Source organism: Bombina bombina, chromosome 7 (genome assembly GCF_027579735.1).
Source record: "Bombina bombina isolate aBomBom1 chromosome 7, aBomBom1.pri, whole genome shotgun sequence".
Classification (NCBI taxonomy): Eukaryota; Metazoa; Chordata; class Amphibia; order Anura; family Bombinatoridae; genus Bombina; species Bombina bombina.
In genome coordinates, this window is record NC_069505.1 from 399860251 (window position 1) to 399875353 (window position 15103).

The 15103-nt window shown below is 41.8% G+C and overlaps 1 protein-coding gene across 1 annotated transcript in view; it reads left to right on the plus strand.

Moving 5' to 3' along the window:
* The window catches only part of TRAIP (TRAF interacting protein), a 108071-nt gene that overhangs the window by 57369 nt on the left and 35599 nt on the right, over positions 1-15103 (plus strand). The window contains exon 10 of the mRNA XM_053721163.1: positions 9371-9459. Coding sequence (XP_053577138.1) covers positions 9371-9459 — 89 coding nt within the window. The remainder of the gene's footprint in view (positions 1-9370; positions 9460-15103) is intronic.

A 15103-nucleotide genomic window follows, 5' to 3' on the forward strand; every position in this document is an offset into this window, starting at 1 on the left:
TTATCCGTTTTTTGAACTAAGGGGTTAATCATCCATTTGCAAGTGGGTGCAATGCCGCTTATTATACACACTAAAAATTTTGTTTGATTTACTGCCTTTTTTCACTGTTTTTCAAATTCTGACAAAATTTGTTTCTCTTAAAGGCACAGTACCGTTGTTTATATTTGCTTGTTAACTTGATTTAAAGTGTTTTCCAAGCTTGCTAGTCTCATTGCTAGTCTGTACAAACATGTCTGACATAGAGGAAACTCCTTGTTCATTATGTTTAAAAGCCATTGTGGAACCCCTCTTAGAATGTGTACCAAATGTACTGATTTCACTTTAAGCAATAAAGATCATATTCTGTCTTTAAAAATTTTATCACCAGAGGAATCTGACGAGGGGGAAGTTATGCCGACTAACTCTCCCCACGTGTCAGATCCTTTGACTCCCGCTCAAGGGACTCACGCTCAAATGGCGCCAAGTACATCTAGGGCGCCCATAGCGTTTACTTAACAAGACATGGTGGCAGTCATGGATAATACACTGTCAGCGGTATTAGCCAGACTACCTGAATTTAGAGGAAAGCGAGATAGCTCTGGAGTTAGACGAAATTCAGAGCATACTGACGCTTTAAGAGCTATGTCTGATACTGCCTCACAATATGCAGAAGCTGAAGGAGAGCTTCTTTCTGTGGGTGATGTTTCTGACTCAGGGAAGATGATGCAACCTGATTCTGATATTTCTACATTTAAATTTAAGCTTGAACACCTCCGCGTGTTACTCAGGGAGGTTTTAGCTGCTCTGAATGACTGTGATACAATTGCAGTGCCAGAGAAATTGTGTAGACTGGATGAATACTATGCAGTGCCGGTGTGCACTGATGTTTTTCCAATACCTAAAAGGTTTACAGAAATTATTACTAAGGAATGGGATAGACCAGGTGTGCCGTTCTCTCCCCCTCCTGTTTTTAGAAAAATGTTTCCAATAGACGCCACCACACGGGACTTATGGCAGACAGTTCCTAAGGTGGAGGGAGCAGTTTCTACTCTAGCAAAGCGTACTACTATCCCTGTCGAGGACAGTTGTGCTTTCTTAGATCCAATGGATAAAAAGGTAGAGGGTTACCTTAAGAAAATGTTTATTCAACAAGGTTTTATCCTACAGCCCCTTGCATGCATTGCTCCTGTCACTGCTGCTGCGGCGTTCTGGTTTGAGCCTCTGGAAGAGGCTTTACAGGTAGCGATTCCATTGGATGACATACTTGACAAGCTTAGAGCACTTAAGCTAGCCAATTCTTTTGTTTCTGATGCCATTGTTCATTTGACTAAACTAACGGCTAAGAATTCTGGTTTTGCTATCCAGGAGCGCAGAGCGCTATGGCTTAAATCATGGTCAGCTGACATTACTTCAAAGTCTAAGCTGCTTAACATTCCCATCAAGGGGCAGACCCTATTCGGGCCTGGTTTGAAGGAGATTATTGCTGATATCACCGGAGGAAAAGGTCATGCCCTTCCTCAGGATAGGTCCAAATCAAGGGCCAAACAGTCTAATTTTCGTGCAAGTGCGGCATCAAATTCCTCTAATGCAAAACAAGAGGGAACTTTTGCTCAGTCCAAGACGGTCTGGAGACCTAACCAGACCTGGAACAAGGGTAAGCAGGCCAAAAAGCCTGCTGCTGCCTCTAAGACAGCATGAAGGAACGGCCCCCTATCCGGTAACGGATCTAGTAGGGGGTAGACTTTCGCTCTTCGCCCAGGCGTGGGCAAGAGATATCCAGGATCCCTGGGCGTTGGAAATTATATCCCATGGATATCTTCTGGACTTCAAGGCTTCCCCCCCAAAAGGGAGATATTTCACCTTTCACAATTATCTGCAAACCAGATAAAGAGAGAGGCATTCTTAGACTGTGTACAAGACCTCCTAGTTATGGGAGTGATCCATCCAGTTCCAAAGGAGGAACAGGGACAGGGATTTTACTCAAATCTGTTTGTGGTTCCCAAAAAAGAGGGAACCTTCAGACCAATTTTGGATCTAAAGATCTTAAACAAATTCCTCAGAGTTCCATCATTCAAGATGGAGACTATTCATACCATCCTACCTATGATCCAGGGGGGTCAATACATGACTACAGTGGATTTAAAGGATGCTTATCTTCACATTCCGATACACAAAGATCATCATCGGTTTCTCAGGTTTGCCTTCCTAGACAGGCATTACCAGTTTGTAGCTCTTCCCTTTGGGTTAGCTACAGCGCCAAGAATTTTTACGAAGGTTCTGTGGTCGCTTCTGGCGGTCCTAAGGCCGCGGGGCATAGTAGTGGCCCCTTATTTAGACGACATCCTGATTCAGGCGTCAAACTTCCAAATTGCCAAGTCTCATACGGACATAGTGTTGGCATTTCTGAGGTCGCATGGGTGGAAGGTGAACGAGGAAAAGAGTTCTCTATCCCCCCTCACAAGAGTTTCCTTCCTAGGGACTCTGATAGATTCTGTAGAAATTAAAATTTACCTGACGGAGTCCAGGTTATCAAAACTTCTAAATTACTGCCGTGTTCTTTATTCCATTCCTCGCCCTTCGGTGGCTCAGTGCATGGAAGTAATTGGCTTAATGGTAGCGGCAATGGACATAGTGCCGTTTGCACGCCTACATCTCAAACCGCTGCAACTCTGCATGCTCAGTCAGTGGAATGGGGATTACACAGATTTGTCCCCTCTACTAAATCTGGATCAAGAGACTAGGGATTCTCTTCTCTGGTGGCTATCTTGGGTCCATCTGTCCAAAGGTATGACCTTTTGCAGGCCAGATTGGACAATTGTAACGACAGATGCCAGCCTTCTAGGTTGGGGTGCAGTCTGGAACTCCCTGAAGGCTCAGGGATCGTGGACTAAGGAGGAGTCTCTCCTTCCAATAAACATTCTGGAACTAAGAGCGATATTCAATGCTCTTCAGGCTTGGCCTCAGCTAGCGACAACGAGGTTCATCAGATTTCAGTCGGACAACATCACGACTGTGGCTTACATCAACCATCAAGGGGGAACAAGGAGTTCCCTAGCGATGTTAGAAGTCTCAAAGATAATTCGCTGGGCAGAGATTCACTCTTGCCACCTATCAGCTATCCATATCCCAGGTGTAGAGAACTGGGAGGCGGATTTTCTAAGTCGGCAGACTTTTCATCCAGGGGAGTGGGAACTCCATCCGGAGGTGTTTGCACAATTGGTTCATCGTTGGGGCAAACCAGAACTGGATCTCATGGTGTCTCGCCAGAACGCCAAGCTTCCTTGTTACGGATCCAGGTCCAGGGATCCCAAGGCAACGCTGATAGATGCTCTAGCAGCGCCTTGGTCCTTCAACCTGGCTTATGTGTTTCCACCGTTTCCTCTGCTCCCTCGTCTGATTGCCAAAATCAAGCAGGAGAGAGCATTGGTGATCTTGATAGCGCCTGTGGGGCCAAGCAGGACTTGGTATGCAGATCTGGTGGACATGTCATCCTTTCCACCATGGATTCTGCCGCTGAGACAGGACCTTCTACTTCAAGGTCCTTTCAACCATCCAAATCTAATTTCTCTGAGGCTGACTGCCTAGAGATTGAACGCTTGATTTTATCAAAGCGTGGTTTCTCCGAGTCAGTCATTGATACCTTAATTCAGGCACGAAAGCCTGTCACCAGGAAAATCTATCATAAAATATGGCGTAAATATCTTTATTGGTGTGAATCTAAGGGCTACTCATGGAGTAAGGTCAGGATTCCCAGGATATTATCTTTTCTCCAAGAAGGATTGGAAAAAGGATTGTCAGCTAGTTTCTTAAAGGGACAGATTTCTGCGCTATCTATTCTTTTGCACAAGCTTCTGGCGGATGTCCCAGCCGTTCAGGCATTTTGTCAGGCTTTAGTTAGAATCAAGCCTGTGATTAAACCTGTTGCTCCACCTTGGAGCTTAAATTTGGTTCTTAAAGTTCTTCAGGGGGTTCCGTTTGAACCTCTTCATTCCATAGATATCAAACTTTTATCTTGGAAAGTTCTTTTTTGGTAGCTATTTCCTCGGCTCGTAGAGTTTCCGAGTTATCTGCCTTACAATGTGATTCTCCTTATCTGATCTTCTATGCAGATAAGGTAGTTCTGCGTACCAAACCTGGGTTTTTACCTAAGGTGGTATCTAATAAGAATGTCAATCAAGAGATTGTTGTTCCGTCTTTGTGTCCTAATCCTTCTTCAAAGAAGGAACGTCTATTACACAATCTGGACATGGTTCATGCTTTAAAGTTTTACTTACAAACTACTAAAGATTTTCGTCAAACATCTGCTTTGTTTGTTGTCTACTCTGGACAGAGGAGAGGTCAATAGGCTTCGGCAACCTCTCTTTCTTTTTGGCTAAGAAGCATAATCCGCTTAGCTTATGAGACTGATGGCCAGCAGCCTCCAGAAAGGATTACAGCTCATTCTACTAGAGCTGTGGCTTCCACATGGGCCTTTAAAAATGATCTGTTGAACAGATTTGCAAGGTGGCGACTTGGTCTTCGCTTCATACTTTTCAAAATTCTACAAATTTGATACTTTTGCTTCTTCGGAGGCTATTTTTGGGAGACAGGTTTTACAGGCAGTGGTACCTTCCGTTTAAGTACCTGCCTTGTCCCTCCCTTCATCCGTGTACTTTAGCTTTGGTATTGGTATCCCACAAGTAATGGATGATCCGTGGACTGGATACACCTTACAAGAGAAAACATAATTTATGCTTACCTGATAAATTTATTTCTCTTGTGTGTATCCAGTCCACGGCCCGCCCTGTCATTTTAAGGCAGGTATTTTTTAATTTTAAACTACAGTCACCACTGCACCCTGTGGTTTCTCCTTTCTCTGCTTGTTTTCGGTCGAATGACTGGATATGGCAGTGAGGGGAGGAGCTATATAGACAGCTCTGCTGTGGGTGTCCTCTTGCAACTTCCTGTTGGGAATGAGACTATCCCACAAGTAATGGATGATCCGTGGACTGGATACACCACAAGAGAAATAAATTTATCAGGTAAGCATAAATTATGTTATTACTTCTGGGATTGCCCCTTTTAAAAGGGACATGAAATCCAAATAGGAAATATAAATTTAAAATTTTTTTCAATTTACTGCTATTATCCAATTTGCTTCATTCTTTTGGAATCCTTTGTTGAAGGAGCAATGCACTACTGGGAGCTAGCAGACCACAAAAGGTTTGCCAATGAAAAGAATACATTTGCAAACACCAATCGGCAGCAAGCTCCTAGTAGTGCATTGCTGCTCCTGAGCCTACCTTGGTATGCTTTTCGACAAAGGATACCAAAAGAACAAAGCAAATTAGATGATGGAAATAAACTGGAACGTTGTCTAAAATTGTATGTTCTGTCTGTCTCATGAAAGAGAAAAATTTTGGGTTTCGTGTTCCTTTAATTTGTTAAGTCTGGGGTAAAATACGTTATTGGTTGAATAAGAATTTGAAGACTCAGATTTTGCTGCATCCTAAGCGCATACCGTTTTTACATTGGGAGTCAAATTATAAGCAACACCATTCAGTACTTAGTTTAGTCGTTTTAATGTTCAGTGAACAGCTGGATGTGTGAATGGATGTGCAGAATAGACTAGCAATATACTTTGTATAACAGAGAGAGGACCAGCAAACACAGACCAAATGTCCAGTATAATTATATCCAATAAAGCAGTGCTTTCCAAACTGTGTGTCGTGACACGTTAGTGTGTCTTCGGCAGTGTGTAGGTGTGTCCCAGCTTCAGCAAAAATTGAATTTAAAATTATTTTTAAATTTTGTTTATGGTTTCCGACTTTGCGCCTGCCTGCAACGCATATTACGTGGTTGACATGTGATTGATACCTAATGGGTCACAGATCATCTTAACCTATTGGCGCAGCTCAGCCAGAACCGAAACTATTCCCATTGGCAGCACATTGGCTCCTGACTCACATGTAATATCCTCAATCGGCTCGTGACTGCACATGTAGTCAGTGAGTGGTGCAGCAGTGTGTTTGCAGCACGGGCAGTAGTCAGTCGGACTTGCAGAGCTCTGAGGGCAGCGCAGCCTAAATGCTGAGCTGAAGTCAGAAGTCAAAGTGTTGTTTTTTTGCAGCTAGCTCCCAGTAGTTCATCGCTGCTACTGCTCTTGATATATGGATAGGAAGGGGAAGCTTAAAAATGCTTGATGATGAAGTGCGAGTGTCTTTATCTAATATTCCACTAAATGTTCAGAAACTGTGTTCATCCCATCAACCTCATACATCCAATTTAAATAGTAAGTAGCTATTGGTGTTATTAAACTTTTTTTTTTTAATTCTTACACATACTTACAGTACATACTGTTACTTGTAAATACATTTTGTTATTATATAATATATTTATGTGTCCGTATCTCTTGAAACAAGTTAGTTTAACCCCTTAATGACCAACGACGTGCAGGGTACGTCCTCCAAAAAAATGTCCTTAACGACCAAGGACGTACCCTGCACGTCGTTGGTCTTTGAAAGCAGTGGAAGCGATCCTGATCACTTCCAGCTGCTTTCATGTTATTGCAGTGATGCCTCGATATAGAGGCATCCTGCAATAACTTTTTTAAGCAGTCCGATGCAGAGAGAGCCACTCTGTGGCCCTCTCTGCATCGGCTATGATCGTTGGTGGATGGGAGCGTGTCCAGGGAGGCGAGTGGGCGGCCATCAGTAGAGGAGGGGGGCGGGATCGCGCGCGTGCACGGGAGCTTGTGCGCGGGAGCTTGTGCGCGCGTGCACGGGAGCTTGTGCGCGCGTGCACGTGTGAAACTGCCCAAAAGTTAGAATTGAAGTGGAAGAGGCACAAGGTGGGACTCAGTGGGAGAGAGGGTGGGAATAAAAAATATTAATTGCACAAGTTGTTTGTAAATCATTTCAGTGAGAAACCTAAAGTTTGTGAAAAAATTTGTGAAAAAGTGAACGATTTTTTTTATTTGATGGCATTTGGCGGTGAAATGGTGGCATGAAATATACCAAAATGGGCCTAGATCAATACTTTGGGATGTCTTCTAAAAAAAATATATACATGTCGGGGGATATTCAGGGATTCCTGAAAGATATCAGTGTCCCAATGTAACTAGCGCTAATTTTGAAAAAAAGTGGTTTGGAAATAGCAAAGTGCTACATGTATTTATTGCCCTATAACTTGCAAAGAACATGTAAAAATTGGGTATTTCTAAACTCTGGACAAAATTTAGAAACTATTTAGCATGGGAGTTTTTTGGTGGTTGTAGATGTGTAACAGATTTTGGGGATCAATGTTAGAAAAAGTGTGTTTTTTCCATTTTTTTTCCTCATATTTTATAATTTTTTTATAGTAAATTATAAGATATGATGAAAATAATGGTATCTTTAGAAAGTCCATTTAATGGCGAGAAAAACGATATATAATATGTGTGGGTACAGTAAATAAGTAAGAGGAAAATTACAGCTAAACACAAACACCGCAAAAATGTAAAAATAGCCTTGGTCCCAAACGGACAGAAAATGGAAAAGTGCTGTGGTCATTAAGGGGTTAACCTCCTGTTTGCTAGTACAACTGAATTACTGTGTCACGAAATGATGTAGGTCTAAAAAGTGTGTCACCAACATGAAAAGTTTGGAAAGCTCTGCAATAAAGAGTGGTGCCCACCTGGAGGACCTCCCTTTCCAGGGTCCTAATAAATATTGTACAAAAGAACACTGAGTGTTCTTTTGTAGACTAGCAATATACCTACGGAAGTGCCGTTTATTAATTCAGGCTTTTGAATTGGAGGTGCAGAGATGTTTACTGAAGCTCTTCATACTAAAGTATTGTTAGAAGCCTCGCTTAGAGGTGAAAGGTCACAGATTTTTTTTAAATCACCAGCCTGCAGTAGATACCCCCCCCCCCCCTCTTATGGGCTAGTTTATTTTTTTTACATAATTTACCACCATTTAAAGTAAGTTAAAAGTTTGGAGGTTGTAATTATTAATGTATACAAACACTCTTTAGATTAGACCTTGTTGGGAGTGACTGTTATCCGTTTTCTTCTTTTTTTCCCTTATATTTATGGTTAAAATGCTGGAAACAGTTACTGAAGTGGCATCTAGACTCCAATAAGTATTATTTGTATTATGGGTGTTTCTGTTAAATGGGACTTGAGATTGTTTGTTTGTTTTACGCTGTATGTATTTTCTTTCCAATAAAAATAAATAAATACAGGAGTGGTCTAAATTTTTAGCTTAATTACACAAATTCAAAAATAATACAGAATCAGATGCTGTGTGTATATCTAAAAAGAAAAGTCTCTAAGGGCCAACGTCATAGATTATAAAACATTTGTTTATTTAAAGACCTTTAAAGGACCAGTCAACAAGACAATGCAATAGCATTTAGTCTGAACTTCAAATGAATAGTAGATTATTTTTTTTTTCTGACAGTTTCTAAAAGTTATGTCTATTTCCACTCCCCATGTACCATGTGACAGCCATCAGCCAATCACAAATGCATACACGCTTATTCTGTGAATTCTTGCACATGCTCAGTAGTAGCTGGTGACTCAAAAAGTTTAAATATTAAGACTTTTTTTTAATGGAAGTAAATTGGAAAGTTGTTTAAAATTGCTGCTCTATCTGAATGAGTTTAATTTTGACTTGAGTGTCCCTTTTAAAACGACAATACCTCTATTGTACAACAAATGTGGAAAATATATATTCGCTAACTAGACTTAAATTAGCAATATTTATTGCCACCTCCCCTTTGTTTTCATGTGGGAATATTTGTGAACTGTATTAACCTTTTTAGGCTGGACACTCTGACATTAAGACTTTCTGGAAGAGCGTGCCTACTATGCATGGATAATACAAATATTTGTTTCAAATTTTTTCTATTGTTCAGTTTGATCAAATTTCATTGGCTGGATCTGGATTCGTTATTTCCAAAGGGAACAGAAAATATATTCAACTAATTTCAACTAAAATCTTACATTATAGAATTTGAACAGTTAAAATAACCTATTTTTCAATGCTAACAGAACATAGAACTTAACAATTGAATTTGAGTCAATGACTAGCTCTTAGAGGCACAGAAGTCACACAACTGCACATTCCAATAGCTCTAGTCAGTGATTGGAAATTACAGAGCTTCCCCTAGTCTCCCACCTCTCTATACTAGGTTAAGACTTGATTGGACAAACCTGTATGACTAAAATCCAACATTTAGTGCCTGGCTGGCTGTCCCTAGCATCAATCCGTAAAACTATGGCAGGACTGGACAGGGGGCGATGGATACATGAATGGTCAGTTTCGTCCAATAATGTATTTTACTTTTTGTGTATTGGACGACTAATTTGTAAAAAAAAAAAAAAAAAAAAATTAGATAATATTTTGAGTATATCCCAATTTTTTAGAGTTTAAAGAAGAAAGTGGATTTTCTGCAGAAAACTCTCAGCTCTCCAACTGCTGCCAATGAAGCCATCAGTCGACTGATCTTTGAAAGGTTTGTAGTTTTTTTTTTTTTAAATTGTTTTTGTCTTCTCTGTCTGCCTCTGCTGTAATATACACCAGAAGACACCCACAAGCCTTTCAATAGTTCTATACATAAAACTTTGAACAAAGTAAAGATATTGGGGCTTAGAGAATTTATTACAATACAATATTAAGTTGTTGGTTTTTTTCTTAAAGGGACATTTAACACCTCATAAAAATCATTAAAAAGAATGTTTTCTTATGAATTAAAATCAAGTAATCACTACTGTCTAGTTTATTTGTTCACCTTACCCCAAAGTGTTGAAAAAAATTGACTTGAAGTTGAATGCTAATAAGGTGCTTGATTTCTCCAACATTGGTGTGTCCGGTCCACAGCGTCATCCATTACTTGTGGGAATATTCTCTTCCCCAACAGAAAATGGCAAAGAGCACAGCAAAAGCTGTCTATATAGCCCCTCCTCAGGCTTCGCCCCCCAGTCATTCTCTTTGCCGCTCTGAACAAGTAGCATCTCCACGGAGATGGTGAAGAGTATGTGGTGTTTAGTTGTAGTTTTTTATTCTTCTATCAAAAGTTTGTTATTTTAAAATAGTACTGGTTGTACTATTTACTCTGAAACAGAAAGAGATGAAGAGTTCTGTTTAAAAGAGGAGTATGATTTTAGCAGCAGTAACTAAAATCAATTGCTGTTCCCACGCAGGACTGTTGAGCCCAGAGAACTTCAGTTGGAGGGAACAGTTTGCAGACTTTTCTGCTCAAGGTATGACTAGTCCTTTTCTAACAAGACTGTGTAATGCTAGAAGGCTGTCATTTTCCCTCTTGGGGATCGGTAAGCCATTTTCTTAGACTCAAGCAGAATAAAGGGCTTATTATGGGCTATAAACTGGTTGACACTCTTAGGGGCTAAATCGATTGCTTTATTTAAGTATTTTATGCAGCTTTAAGTGAATTTTAACTTTGTTAATGTTGGGGAACGTTTTTAAGCGTCAGGCACTTGTTAGACACCTTCCCAGTCAGGAAGGGCCTTTCACTGTATTAGGCAGAGCCTCATTTTCGCGCCATTATTGAGCAGTTTCTTTTGGATACAGTGCATGCAGCTGCATGTGAGAGGGTCTGATTCTCATTGAAATACGTTCCTGGAAGGCTGATTTGGTATCGTATACCCCCCTGGGATAAGTGAAGTCGCAGCAAACGCTGTGGCTGGGACTGTAGTTGAGTTAAAATTGTTAATTGACTAAAACGGTTTCCTCATTTAAGGGGTTAAAGGCTTGAAAATTGGGGTGCAATACTTTGAATGCATTAAGACACTGTGGTGAAAATTTGGTAAAGATTGGATAATTCCTTCATAGTTATTCACATATTCAGAAATAAAGTGTGTTCTGTTTAATATTTAAAGAGACAGTAACGGTTTTGTTTAAAAACGGTTTTTGTGCTTTATTACCCTGTTTAAGCCTGTCTAACATGTCTGTACCTTCAGATAGATCATGTTCTGTATGTATGGAGGCCAAGGTGGTCTCCCCTTCAAATGTATGTGATAATTGTGCCATGGTGTCCAAACAAAGTAAGGACAGTACTGTCACATTTAGCAAGGTTGCCCAAGATGATTCATCAAATGAAGGAAGTAGGGATAGTTCTTCATCCTCTCCTTCTGTGTCTATACCTGTTATGCCCACGCAGGCGACCCCTAGTACTTCTAGCGCGCCAATGCTTGTTACTATGCAACAATTGACGGCAGTAATGGATAACTCCATAGCTAATATTTTATCCAAAATGCCAGCATTTCAAAGAAAGCGTGATTGCTCAGTTTTAAACACAGAGCAGGAAGGCGCTGAGGATAATTTACCTGTTATACCCTCACACCAGTCTGAAGTGGCAGTGAGGGAGGGTTTTTCAGAGGGAGAAATTTCTGACTCAGGAAGAATTTCTCAGCAGGCAGAACCTGATGTTGTGACATTTAAATTTAAGTTAGAGCATCTCCGCGCATTACTTAAGGAGGTGCTATCTACTCTGGATGATTGTGACTCTTTGGTCATTCCAGAAAAATTGTGCAAGATGGACAAATTCTTAGAGGTCCCGGTGAACCCTGATGCCTTTCCGATCCCTAAAAGGGTAGCGGATATACTGAATAAGGAGTGGGAGAAACCAGGCATACCCTTTGTCCCTCCTCCTATATTTAAGAAATTGTTCCCCATGGTTGACCCAAGGAAGGACACATGGCAAACAGTCCCTAAGGTTGAGGGGGCAGTTTCTACCCTAGCCAAACGCACGACTATTCCCATTGAGGACAATTGTGCTTTCAAAGATCCTATGGATAAAAAATTGGAGGGTTTGCTTAAAAAGATTTTTGTTCAGCAAGGTTACTTCCTCCAACCTATTTCGTGCATTATTCCTGTCACTACGGCGGCGTGTTTCTGGTTCGATGAACTAGAAAGGTCGCTTAATATGGAGACTCCATATGAGGAGGTCATGGACAGAATTCACGCACTTAAGTTGGCTAATTCCTTTATTTTAGATGCCGCTTTGCAATTGGCGAGATTAGCGGCAAAAAATTCAGGGTTTGCAATTGTGGCGCGCAGAGCGCTCTGGCTAAAGTCTTGGTCGGCGGATGTATCTTCCAAGACAAAATTACTTAATATCCCTTTTCAAAGGTAAGACCCTTTTTGGGCCAGAATTGAAGGAGATTATTTCAGACATCACTGGGGGAAAGGGCCATGCCCTCCCACAGGATAGGCCTTTTAAGGCTAAGAATAAGTCCAATTTTCGTTCCTTTCACTATTTCAGGAACGGACCGGCTTCTAACTCTGCAGCCTCTAGACAAGAGGGTAACGCTTCCCAGGCGAAACCAGCTTGGAAACCAATGCAAGGCTGGAACAAGGGTAAACAGGCCAAGAAGCCTGCTGCTGCTACCAAGACAGCATGAAGGGGTAGCCCCCGATCCGGGACCGGATCTAGTAGGGGGCAGACTCTCTCTCTTTGCTCAGGCTTGGGCAAGAGATGTTCCGGATCCCTGGGCACTAGAAATAGTCTCTCAGGGTTATCTTCTAGAATTCAAGTAACTGCCCCCAAGGGGAAGGTTCCACATGTCTCGCTTGTCTTCAGACCAAATAAAGAGACAGGCATTCTTACATTGTGTAGAAGACCTGTTAAAGATGGGAGTGATACACTCGGTTCCAACTGTGGAACAAGGTCAGGGGTTTTACTCAAACCTGTTTGTAGTTCCCAAAAAAGAGGGAACTTTCAGACCAATCCTGGACTTAAAAATTCTAAACAAATTTCTCAGAGTTCCATCGTTCAAAATGGAAACCATTCGAACAATTTTACCTACAATCCAGGAGGGTCAATATATGACTACCGTGGATTTAAAGGATGCGTACCTACATATTCCTATCCACAAAGATCATCATCAGTTCCTAAGGTTCGCCTTTCTGGACAAACATTACCAGTTCGTGGCTCTTCCATTCGGTTTAGCCACTGCTCCCAGAATTTTCACAAAGATGCTAGGGTCCCTTCTAGCGGTTTTAAGACCGAGGGGCATTGCAGTGGCACCTTATCTAGACGACATTCTAATTCAAGCGTCGTCTCTTTCCAAGGCAAAGGCTCATACAGACATTGTTCTAGCCTTTCTCAGATCTCACGGGTGGAAGGTGAACGTAGAAAAGAGTTCCCTGTCTCCGTCAACAAGAGTTCCCTTTTTGGGAACAATAATAGATTCTTTAGAAATGAAGATCTTCCTGACAGAGGTCAGAAAGTCAAAGCTTCTAAACGCTTGTCAAGTTCTTCACTCTATTCTGCAGCCTTCCATAGCTCAGTGCATGGAAGTAGTAGGATTGATGGTTGCAGCAATGGACATAGTTCCTTTTGCTCGAATTCATCTAAGACCATTACAACTGTGCATGCTCAATCAGTGGAATGGGGACTATGCAGACTTGTCTCCCCAGATTCAAGTAGACCAGGTAACCAGAGACTCACTTCGTTGGTGGTTGACTCAGGATCACCTGTCTCAGGGAATGAGTTTCCGCAGACCAGAGTGGATCATTGTCACGACCGACGCCAGTCTATTAGGCTGGGGCGCGGTCTGGGATTTCCTGAAAGCTCAGGGTCTATGGTCTCGGGAAGAGTCCCTTCTCCCGATAAACATCCTGGAACTGAGAGCGATATTCAATGCGCTCCGGGCTTGGCCTCAGCTAGCGAAGGCCGGATTCATAAGATTCCAGTCGGACAACATAACGACTGTAGCTTACATCAACCATCAGGGAGGAGCAAAGATTTCCTTGGCGATGAGAGAGGTATCCAAGATAATCAAATGGGCGGAAGATCACTCCTGCCACCTATCTGCAATTCATATCCCAGGAGTAGACAACTGGGAGGCGGATTATTTGAGTCGTCAGACTTTCCATCCGGGGGAGTGGGAACTCCACCCGGAGGTCTTTGCCCAGTTAACCCAATTATGGGGCATTCCAGACATGGATCTGATGGCGTCCCGTCAGAACTTCAAGGTTCCTTGCTACTGGTCCAGATCCAGGGATCCCAAGGCAACTCTAGTGGATGCATTAGTGGCGCCTTGGTCGTTCAACCTAGCGTATGTGTTTCCACCGTTTCCTCTCCTTCCCAGGCTCATAGCCAGGATCAAACAGGAGAAGGCCTCGTGATTCTGATTGCTCCTCCATGGCCACGCAGGACATGGTATGCAGACCTGGTGAATATGCCATCGGCTCCACCATGGAAGCTACCTTTGAGACAGGATCTTCTAGTACAAGGTCCATTCGAACATCCAAATCTAGTTTCTCTGCAGCTGACTGCTTGGAAATTGAACGCTTGATTTTATCCAAGCGTGGGTTTTCAAATTCTGTGATAGATACTCTGGTCCAAGCCAGAAAACCTGTGACTAGAAAGATTTACCATAAAATATGGAAAAAATATATCTGTTGGTGTGAATCCAAGGGATTCTCCTGGAGTAAGATTACAATTCCAAAGATTCTCTCCTTTCTCCAAGAAGGTTTGGATAAAGGGTTGTCAGCGAGTTCTCTAAAGGGACAGATTTCTGCTTTATTTGTCTTGTTACACAAACGACTGGCAGCTGTGCCAGATGTACAAGCTTTTGTTCAGGCTTTGGTCAGAATCAAGCCTGTTTACAGACCCATGACTCCTCCTTGGAGTCTAAATTTAGTTCTTTCAGTTCTTCAAGGGGTTCCGTTTGAACCTTTACATTCCATAGATATTAAGTTACTATCTTGGAAAGTTCTGTTTTTGGTTGCTATTTCTTCTGCTAGAAGAGTTTCTGAATGATCTGCTTTGCAGTGTGATCCACCCTATCTGGTTTTCCATTCAGATAAGGTTGTTTTGCGCACTAAGCCTGGTTTTCTTCCAAAAGTTGTTTCCAACAAGAATATTAACCAGGAAATAGTTGTTCCTTCTCTGTGTCCGAATCCAGTTTCAAAGAAGGAACGTTTGTTACACAATTTAGATGTAGTTCGTGCTTTAAAGTTCTATTTAGAAGCAACAAAAGATCTTAGACAAACCTCATCTTTGTTTGTCGTTTACTCTGGTAAGAGGAGAGGTCAAAAAGCTACTGCTACCTCTCTTTCTTTCTGGCTGAAAAGCATTATCCGATTGGCCTATGAGACTGCCGGACGGCAGCCTCCTGAACGAATCACAG